General features: G+C 35.1%; 2 protein-coding genes across 2 annotated transcripts; one reads left to right on the forward strand and one right to left on the reverse strand.

The window, feature by feature from the left end:
- Positions 1-2,118: 2,118 nt before the first annotated feature.
- Positions 2,119-5,649, forward strand: LOC145642435 (cation/H(+) antiporter 15-like). The gene is made up of 3 exons (XM_081693620.1): positions 2,119-2,483; positions 3,001-3,990; positions 4,176-5,649. Exons 1-3 carry the CDS (start codon positions 2,280-2,282, stop codon positions 5,325-5,327), a joined length of 2,346 nt encoding a protein of 781 aa, XP_081549746.1. The 5' UTR covers positions 2,119-2,279; the 3' UTR covers positions 5,328-5,649.
- A 64-nt stretch (positions 5,650-5,713) lies between these two features.
- Positions 5,714-8,827, reverse strand: LOC145642436 (laccase-12-like). The gene is made up of 6 exons (XM_081693621.1): positions 8,608-8,827; positions 8,358-8,509; positions 8,016-8,260; positions 7,784-7,912; positions 6,359-7,318; positions 5,714-6,223 (listed from the first exon to the last, which is right to left on the reverse strand). Exons 1-6 carry the CDS (start codon positions 8,722-8,724, stop codon positions 6,093-6,095), a joined length of 1,734 nt encoding a protein of 577 aa, XP_081549747.1. The 5' UTR covers positions 8,725-8,827; the 3' UTR covers positions 5,714-6,092.
- Positions 8,828-10,413: the final 1,586 nt, after the last annotated feature.

The following is a 10,413-nucleotide window of genomic DNA, read 5'->3' on the forward strand; positions in this document are numbered from 1 at the left end:
ACGAAATATGAAATTTTGGTCAAATCGGGTCGAATTCGGGTTCGGATCGGGTCTGGTTCAAGTTTCTCTCAGTAACTTCGGGTTGGGTTCGTTCGGGTTATCGGGTCGGGTCGGAAATTGCCAGCCCTAGACATTATATAATTGACTTATTTTACTATTGATTGGCACATATGTGAAGCACATAAAGATCAATCATATTAATTAAAAATAAAAGTAATTATATTTTAAAATTTTACAATGTATATCATTTCATATCTCGAGATTGCAAATACTATTTATCATAACAACCATCTAAGCTAATTGACGTTCTGGAATAATCAATCTATCCAAGTAAGCAGGGATGCTTAAGCAATATTATCCACTCATTAATATAGGTGATTAAAGAGAAAATGTAGAGTATGAGATGAGGTGGAGGATAAGTATGTATATATGAGCACAAAGCATAAAATTAAATCTAGGTGCGCACATAACATAGTAGACGTATCAATAGGACAGTTCCCATGTTAGCCCAACTAGGTGATAATAATTGTGCAAAAGTAATGTCATGTGAATGTGAAAGAGGTAGCACTCCTCAAGAGTTGGGTATAAGTTGGTGCATGTTTACCAAGTGGCAACTCTCTGCTCTACTCGTATCCATTTATTATTCCCATTATTATTATTATGATGTATCATCTCAGCAGTGACGTACGTTGGCAGAATTTGGGCCTCAGCGAGTCCATTTCCAACAATATCCAGCCACTATATGCTGGCCCGATGTTGAAACATAAATTAATGCTTCGTTTCTTTAGTCACATTTGTCAATGCATAAATTCAACTATTTATATCTTTAATTTTCAATAAGCAAAAATTATAAAAAGTTGATATTTAAAAAATATATATCGTGACGATTGTAACCACACCTGACATCACTATATTTTTCATTACATATAAATTAGAAAACACGTTCAAAGGAAAGTGTGTGAATAGTGCTAAAGTCAAAACGAGTCAATTAATATAAAACGGAGGTAGTGTGAAGTACGGATACACGGAGTACTACTTTATTAGAGCCTTATTTTTGTCACTCTTTGATCGTAATAGTATACTTGTAGCAAATTAGCAACTAGCCAACTATAGCTTATGTCGTTGTGTACATCGTTGATCGTATTGTTGTGTGTACGTTATAGTATACCCACGTTATATAATGTTGTTAAGTGCATTTGAAGGTCCTCAACCACAGTTTAAATATTGTACGGAGTATTATTTAATCCTTTATATGGATGTCAACTAGCTTAATTGGTTAAAAAAAATTTAACATTATATTCAAAATCCGTGATAAAATCTTGTCTATATTGTGACTTGTTCTACACTAAAAACTAAGAAAGTGCAATTTGTGCTCTTACTACCAATGTTATCCATTTGTGCAATAAAATTGGATCAAGATTTATGAAAACGGGTTGGATAAGATTATTTTGGACACTAATTGTCAAGCAGTGTTCTTCCGTCTCACAAAGATTACTCTCTAATAGTCTCTATTATCACTTATTTGGACTCTAATCTTGATGATGTTTTAACTTTGAGCTCTTCTTTTACTTTTATTTCATGATCTCATACTCCTCGTGTTAAAAGAGAAGAATGTTCTTGCTCTATTCAAGTTTCCCTATGTACTTATGAACGTCCATTGAGTAATTTATGCCCTAATCTCTTGCCTTATTTTTTTTCCCTTTTTTTTTTTTTTTTTTTTTTTTTGTATTTTTCATATCAATATTGCTTCCCATTTTATTAAATTCGTCTCAATTTATAATTTGTACTTATTAAAGTTATTAATAGTTAAAGTTTTACATTAACAAACGTGATAAAAAAAAGCGGTTAAGTTAAAAAAAATCGAGGAAGTAGTTTTTTAAGACAAAATTGTAGATTCATGTTAAATTTGGTAGGACTAGGAGAACTGTGAATCTCCTCCTAAATTGGGCATTAATCATCGAAAATTAGGGATTTCACAAATTTAATGGTTCACACAAACTCAAAATTAATCCTTCTACGATTATTTCTACCTTTTGCTCTGCCTCCTACATAAAAAAACACATTCTTTGTAAAACATCGATTTATCACACAATTTATCATCTTTTTTATTTCATCTAAATTTCACAATTTTACCATTTCTTTGCCCCTCAAATCATCTAAGGATGTTATTTCCAATAATATTTTTTTTCTCACCACCCACTAAAAAATTTCTTCCATTTCTTAAAATTCTTCAATCATATTTTATAACATAAAATAATATAATCAAGAATTCATATAATATGAATTTCCTATTTAAAAGACATTGTGAGAATCATTTTATGCATTTATTTGCATTAAGAAGAGGATTTTTTTATGGAGATGATGTTTTTGAAAGGGTCCTTCCTTTTACCATAATCAGATTAACCCTCTTTTTTGCTATCTCTCAGTCTCTTCTTCGTCTTCTCAAGCCTCTTAAACAAACTGAATTTGTTTGCAATTTGCTGGTATGATTTATTTTCTTTTATATCTTCTTTGTTTGTTATAAATGAATGATGAGTCATTTGATTTGGTTTCGGATCCAATCGGGTCATTTTAATGTTACAAATTTAGGATACATCGATCAATATTATATGAAGTACGGAGTATTAATTTTGGGACTAGGCTAGTCATTTTCAATTTTGTCCTGTTACCGTGTTACATAATATTGGGCTCGTAATCGAATACGAGTCAATTTTATAGGGCTTATTCAAGATAGTGTCGAAATACTCTGTTCCAATTATTGTAACATCACATGTTATGTACCATCCAATATCCAAATTCCACCCTTACACTTTCATTTGTTTCATAATAGATTTGAGTATGTGACCATTAATAGGTGCTTTTTTTATTTGCATGTACGATTGCATGATTATAACCATTAATATCTCGATATTTTCTTAATATGGACAAAGTTAATATATGAATAGTGTAAAAACAGTCGTAACTCCTTTTGAATTTGAATTTGAGTATGATTTTGTGCAGACGGGAATTATCTTAGGACCTAGTGTTCTAGGAAAAATTTACAAGAGGTACAAGATTGTAACAGATAGACCAGGCCAAGTACAATTCATCAATGTTGGAGCATACATTGGTGTACTATATTATGTATTCCTAATTAGTGTAAAAACCAATTTTGGTGTTCTCAAAGGAAGTGACAAGAAGGTTTGGGTAATCGGACTATCATCCCTTGCCTCGTCTTTCTTCCTCACAGCTTCACTCAATGATTTCCTACACCCCCTTACATTTAAGTATCCTTTTCTTGTTTACGTGTTTTCCCTTCAACATTCATCTACTTTGTTCACGAACCTTGCTCCAATGTTGGAAGAGCTTAATCTTTTAACCACGGAGATGGGCCAACTTGCATTGGCCTCATCGATGACTAATGAAGTTGTGACATGGTGCTTTTGGATGTTCCTCATGGTGTCATATTTGTTTGGTATTCGCGGTTTTTGTGATGGGGTTATGCCACTATGTGCAGTTGTGGGATTCATTGTGCTTGTCTTAAGGCCGGCCTTAAATTGGTTTGTTAAGAGTTTGCCTCAGGGTGAACCTGTGAAACAAGTCTATGTTCTCGGTATATTACTTGGAGCTCTCATTATGTCTTTTGTAAGTGATATTGTAGCCGGATCACCTGTTCTTGGAATTGCATTTCTTGGATTGGTAATACCAAGTGGACCTCCTCTAGGCACTATAATTCAAGATCGGAGTGAATTGTTTATCAAGAATTGTTTGCTTCCGTTTTTCTACTTGGCTGTTGGTGATATGACAGATATATATGGTATTAAGAACTTTAAAGTTCATATTGGGTACCAATCTATTCTAGTAATTGGATATTGTGTAAAGACATTGGTTACTATGATGGTTGCAACGCATTATAGTTTAACTCCTAGGCTTGGTTTGGCGCTTGGTCTATTGATGAATACTAGTGGAGTGCTGAATACTATGGTGTTCTTCAGTTATACACTACGTCAGGTACGTTTAATAGCTTTGAATTTCCTTCATTATCGATTTTTATGTTCAAATTTTTTAATTGTACTTCCAAGTAAATCATCTGATAAGCATCCAATTTGAAATGTACTCTATATGTACTAAGAAAACGCGTTACTTTTAACAAGGTTGCAGTATTCTGATAAGCATCCTGTTTTGATGATATGCAGACAATGTATATCAACCAAGCTTCTCATCTTGTGTTGAATAGTTTGGTTGTGACAGCATTGGTAACACCACTGTCATTCTATTTGCACAAGAAGCGTCCGACAAGACCTTGCATTTCTGATGAAGGTTTAGACTTATCATTCCTAGCAGTGTTAGGGGCTCCTCGTTGGCAGTTACAGATCCTAGCATGCATTGATAGCGAAGATGAGATAGCAGGCATCCTTACCTTGCTCAATGCTACACACCCAACTGAATCTGACCCTATTAGTGTGTACTTGGTTCATTTAACGGAGCTTGCTGGTCAAGCCGTGCCTGTCCTAATGGATCACGGGGAGCACCGAAGGATATGTGATTACAATGGTTGTGTTTACATAGCAAGTGCCTTAAACAGTTTCTATGAAAGTTTGAAGGGTGGTGTCAACATTCAGCTCATGACTATGATCACGCCTTTTAAGAGCATACCTGAAGGTATTCGGTTTTTGGCTCAGGACAAGATGATTCCTCTTGTTATAGTCCCTTTTAAGTATAAGAGTCATGCTGAAGCTGCCAAAAGTGCCTCAAGTGATCTTAATCGTAAGTTACAGTCACAGATGCCTTGCACAGTTGGAATTTTGGTTCATAGGGACAAGGCTAATAAGCTGCAGAGTGACCAAGACAAGTTCTCTTATCGCGTTGCAGTGATCTTCTTTGGAGGAGAAGATGACAGGGAGGTGTTAGCATTTGCTACACGGATGTCTAAACATCCGCGTGTTAGCATTACATTGATAAGGATTGTGGTAAATGAATTTCGTCATGTGAATAGGGATGCCAAAAATTTGGATAAATCACGGGTGAGTTTGTTTAAGAATACGGTTACTAGTAAGGTACGTGCTCATGTGTTCCAAGAGATTCATGTTGAAGATTGGCTACAAGCACTTGATGTGGTTCGGTCATTTGACAACAATTATGACCTTGTGATGGTGGGGAGACGCCATGGTGAGACCGATGCAGATGAAGAAGAATTGTCTGTTTTGTGTGAGAAACCAGAGTTAGGCTTCATAGGTGAAATTTTTGTTTCCAATGAACATCATTGGGGAAATACTTCTGTTTTGGTGATGCAGCATTGCAGGCACATTGGTAGAGAAACTAAAAGATCTAAAATTGTTGGAAGGTGATAAATGATGATCATTGTTCTATAATTTTAAGAGGAAAACACAACGATCTTCTATTCCTCCCAAGGCATTCGCGCTTGAATGGATGTTTATCAGAAATGGACTCTGAGATAGTCAGATAGATAAACATAAAGTTATGTAGAACTTGCATTTGACTCAAACCCATGATTTATGGTACTCAATATACTCTACATTCGGCATAATCTAGGCATGATGTTCTCGATGTTTTGAACATGATTTGTATAACCCAAAAATGTTCCAAAATCAGCCAGACCAATCTGTTTGACATGTTTACCTTGAATTAGAATTTTAAAATTGCCTTGCACTTTTCATATCATGGGAAATTTGGAGAATTTTTTTTCTTAGATTGAGGAAAGAACAACATAGTATTACATAATACAGTACTTGTATGATATATTTCCAAAAATTGAATTTTTTTCTTTGTAACTGAATTCAATTATAGTACAACTGATCAAAAATATAAATCATCAAAATATGTCAGGCTAAACATCTACCCTGTAAGCTGCAGTTGCCTGATTGTTTTTACCAACAACAGAAAACTGCTGCCCTCTTACTCTTTAACCCCCTGACTTATCTAGTCCTTACAAAACAAACAATGAAGCAAAATTACAACAAAATAGAACTAATGAACAACTTTTCAAATAATGTATAGTATATCTTTGTTTTCTATGCACTGAATAAAAAAATTTCCCTTCTCTATACTTTTGAGTGTTATTTCCAATTTTTACTGTTTTCTTGTGATCTTCATTAACATATAGGCAGATCCTCTGGTGGAGCCTCTAGAGTCTCCAACTCTCCGATTCCATCTTCGACTATGAAAGCCATAGCTAGCCCCCATGTAATGTGCACATCCAAGTGACAGTGCATCAACCATACTCCTGCAATATAAAAAAAAAAAATCATATGAAACAGTTAGATATCTGTACAACTTTGTCAGACACTCGATCTGACCCATGATCAGCTCTAATCAACATAGAAAGGGGGATAATAGATTTGGATTCATGTTTTAGTACCTGGATTATCAGCAACGAATCGAATCACAGCCCATCCGTTGACAGGAACAGCAACAGTGTTTCTCATAGGAGGGTCAATGAGGTTGAACTTTTTGGTATCAGAATTCGGGTTGAAGTTACCAAATCCTTGTGCAATGATGTAGAAGTCATAACCATGAATGTGCATAGGATGGTTTTCTCCGGTAACAATGCTAGTACCTTGGATCACAATCTGTACTGTAGACCCATACTTCATTTTATATAACTTAGTAGCCTTCAGAGGCTGCCAGAGAGCGCGACTAACATTGCCTGTGTAATCGAATTGCAACGGAGGTTGAGCCGGAAAGTCAGTAGTGAACACCCTAGGGATGCCAAATTTGTGTGCTTGTAGGAGGGACCAGTTTGATGGAAGTACAAAGGAGACATTGTTCATGCTAGCAGCAAACCTGGTCCCATTCGGTCCTTGACATTGGCTACTGCTGAACCCTGGTGGGCATTGCTGGAGGCCTAGTCCCACTGTGAAGTGAAGGTTCTCACTGATATCGAGGGGGACTGGGACACGCCTTGGGCTCCGGAGTTTGTTAGTGAAGGAGGTGACTGTATTGGTGTCATTAAAAGCCGGTAGGGGTGGGAACACAGGGGTAGGCTTGGCAACTCCCTTAGGAGGACAAGGGAGGGACTTGTATTCGAGGATAGCCGTGGTTGTGGTGTTGTCAAAGGCTACTCCTTGTGCACTTTGGTAAGGCTTGGCAGCTATGTAGTACCGTCCTGGTGCTTGGTTTCCTGAGATTAGGACATCTGTGGTTTGGCCTGGTCCGAGCATTATGATATTGGTTGTGAATTGCTTGAGGTAGCCTGCATCAGCTCCTACTACCGTGAATGGATGGTTTGCAACCGAGAAGAAGAGCTCTTGGTTTAAGGCTGCGTTGATCACTCGTAGAAGATGTATCTCGCCTACGTCAATTGGGACAATGACAGTGTCTGCAGATGGTTGATACTTGGTTAGTTCAACTATATGTTAGGTGTTTGTGTCAAGAAACAGGAGAAAAATCAGAGCAAGAAACTCTTTTTTTGCCTTTTTGGTTGATCCATTATTCTTTAAAAGGGAAAAATAAAATAAGTTGACAAATATGCTTTTCACATTAGAACTAATTTTCATAATATAGTTAAATTTTGACTCATGAATAGATTATATATGAAAGAATAAAATTTGGATTAGATAAAAAATAGACAACATTATCTCCTGAATTAAAGTAACAGATCTGTTTTTATTAAACTTTACATGAGCTACAAACTATATGTGGTAATTTATGTGTACTTTCATACTTAAAGACCACTTTATTGTATTTTATAAAGATGAATTTGGTATAAGGTTATTTTTATGGTAAAAACAGTTAGTATGTCATGTAGACTACAATAATTCAGGTGAAAGTAAATAGTACAAACCTTGCTTAGAGCAGTTGTAGAGGTCTCCTGGCTGACCATTGATGGTGTAGGCATCGGACACGTTTGGGGCTGCTCCGGTCCTAGTAGCTTGTCTAACCACTGAAACGGGGTCACGGTTCCACCACTCTCCTGTTTTTATCATAAAACACATGAATAGCATTAGTAATGTTATATATACTTAGTTTCAACCGCGAAGTCTAGTCAATTATTGAGAGTAATCTAATGACTTTACCAAGAATGACTGGTGTTTCGCGAGTAGGCTTAGGGAATGGGTACGGAGTTCCTGGCCTAGGACGAATAACTAAAGCTCCATACACGGTTGCCCTTAGCCATGAGCTATGAGCATGCCACCATAGAGTCCCTTCTTGTCCTCTAATCGTAAATCGATACGTGTAGCTACCCCCTGGTCTAATAGGGCATTGAGTCACAAACTCTGGTCCATCAGCCCATCCGGTCCTCATTTGTCGCACGCCATGCCTAGTATAATAATTTTACAAAAATTAGATAAACAACATTTTTTTTTTGACATAATATTATGTATGCAAAATTGCATGTAATTATTTGTCATATTTACCAATGGACTGTGACATTATATTTAGCTCTGTTAACAACATTGACAACAAGAGTGTCACCCTCATAAACCTCCAAAGTAGGTCCAGGTAATTGGCCGTTAACCGTTATGGCATTCACAGTTTTGCACAGCCTCTTCACTGGTGTTGCTTGTACCTATTTATAACATACATATAAAACCATGCATTAAATTATTAAACTGATCAAAAAGTTCAAATTATGTAAAGCATTGTTATACTAATGATGCAACTTACAACAAAATCATGGTATTGGACTTTAGCCGAAGCCAAGGAGAACGCGGTAGCAAAGAACAAGACAAGTCCTAGCACAAAGAAAACCATTGTATGGTTTTTGCTAGGGGTGAACTCCATGTGTATGTATGTGTTGGATTAACAATAAACTCTACTAGACTAGAGTTATTGTCGCGGTGTGTTGGTTCGTTGTTGAGGTGTTTGTCTAAGGTAAGAATGTAGGTTGAGAAGAAAAGGAAGCGTGGGAGAAGAGGAGAAGTGAAGGGTGATTATATAGCGAGGAGAAGAGATAGAGAGGAGGGTGGTTTTGAGGTTGGCAGATTAGGTTGAGTATAAATTAGCAAGGAAAATGTCAGCTTAATTAATTAATTAATTAATTAGAAAACTTTTATTACTAACATGAAATATAATGTTCAACTCTATAAAGATTGTGTTTGGTGCACCCACTGGCCTATCAAGAGGGCAACAACAAAAGAAAAATTAAATAAAAATGAAAATGAAAAAAAAAAAAAAATTAGTAAGGAAAAAAAGTTGATTTTTAGCAATTCTTGGTTTGCAAGTATCCTCCTAATTTCTTCTTGTATGTTGTCTTTGCTTTGATTTTCCATCTGAATTGATCATTATGTTTTGGATTTTTGTTTAAAGGTATAATAAAGTCTAACCAGCTATATTGGGTGATTATAAGGAAATTTCTTAACTTAGACTATTGTTTTGCTTATGCAAATAATGCTTTTATCTCCTTAAATTGTTTAATGCTAAGTTGCTAGCATGTACTCCGATCCCCGGCCTGTCCTTTTTTGACTGCCGAATGCAAATGTTATACTCTCTCCGATATCAGATCAAAAGAACAACTCATATGTAAATAAAGGTGTTTCAAAAAATTCGACTTACTTTTACTTTATTTAATTTCAATTCATTTTTGACAAACCTTTTTACTATAAATGTTTCTTCTTATTGTACATTTTTTTTTAATGGTCCTTATTGTACCTTTTTTTTTTTAACGGTCCTTCTTATTGTACATAGCTACTCATTTTCGCTCAATCTCTCAAAAGGCAAAATGACTTGCCAATAATTATTCCTCTCCACTATATTTGATCAATTGATCCCAACCATTTCACCAATTGTGGATATAGTTTCTCATAAATTATAAGAGTACAGAGTACTTTCAATAGCTCTAAATTTATAATCCAATTATAGGTTTATCATAAATCTATCATTTTTTCAATGTAAATTGTGCACGGATCAACAAATATAAATCTTGGAGGGTGACAATGGGGAAATGTGAGGGCCACATATTATATTTCTTTCTCTCTTATTGATTATATGTTTGCATTATTATTGATCTGATGTCTTTATGCAAGATATACATTTTATAACATATACTTCGTACATAGAATATACATTCGATTTTGAAGAATAAACGGGCAACCTATACAAAACAGAAAAGGTAGTAATGTAAATGAAAATTAATCCTAGGTTAATAAGTTTTATCAAACGTGTTTCTAAAATTTAGTACAATAGTTGATTTTATATACCAATTACCTACGCACATAATTTGGTTAGACTACACAATAACACAATTCAAGTACTCCGTGTAACTTACTAGCTATAAGGCCTGTAACAATATGTAATTTGTGTTACTTGTCTTATAGAAAAATGAGACTCCATAAAATTATGTTAGCAATCCAGCTAGCTTTATGCTTTTTCTTTTGCTAAAAGTTATCCAAAAAAAACTATGTTGATTATCATATTATAAGACCAATATAATGAGTCAACTTTTTAATTATTTTTTTAATAAGACCAAAAAAA

Source organism: Chenopodium album, chromosome 8, assembly GCF_948465745.1.
Source record: "Chenopodium album chromosome 8, dcCheAlbu1.1, whole genome shotgun sequence".
Lineage (NCBI taxonomy): Eukaryota > Viridiplantae > Streptophyta > Magnoliopsida > Caryophyllales > Amaranthaceae > Chenopodium > Chenopodium album.

What these genes read in the sequence shown, in the direction of transcription:
- LOC145642435 (XM_081693620.1), top strand. Translation starts at nt 2,280, where the DNA reads ATGAATTTCCTATTTAAAAGACATTGTGAGAATCATTTTATGCATTTA. An exon ending in AATTTGTTTGCAATTTGCTG is followed by an intron (nt 2,484 to 3,000) that starts GTATGATTTATT and finishes GATTTTGTGCAG; the next exon opens with ACGGGAATTATCTTAGGACC. An exon ending in TCAGTTATACACTACGTCAG is followed by an intron (nt 3,991 to 4,175) that starts GTACGTTTAATA and finishes GATGATATGCAG; the next exon opens with ACAATGTATATCAACCAAGC.
- LOC145642436 (XM_081693621.1), bottom strand. Translation starts at nt 8,724, where the DNA reads ATGGAGTTCACCCCTAGCAAAAACCATACAATGGTTTTCTTTGTGCTA. An exon ending in TCCAATACCATGATTTTGTT is followed by an intron (nt 8,510 to 8,607) that starts GTAAGTTGCATC and finishes TGTTATAAATAG; the next exon opens with GTACAAGCAACACCAGTGAA. An exon ending in ATTCGTTGCTGATAATCCAG is followed by an intron (nt 6,224 to 6,358) that starts GTACTAAAACAT and finishes TTTATATTGCAG; the next exon opens with GAGTATGGTTGATGCACTGT.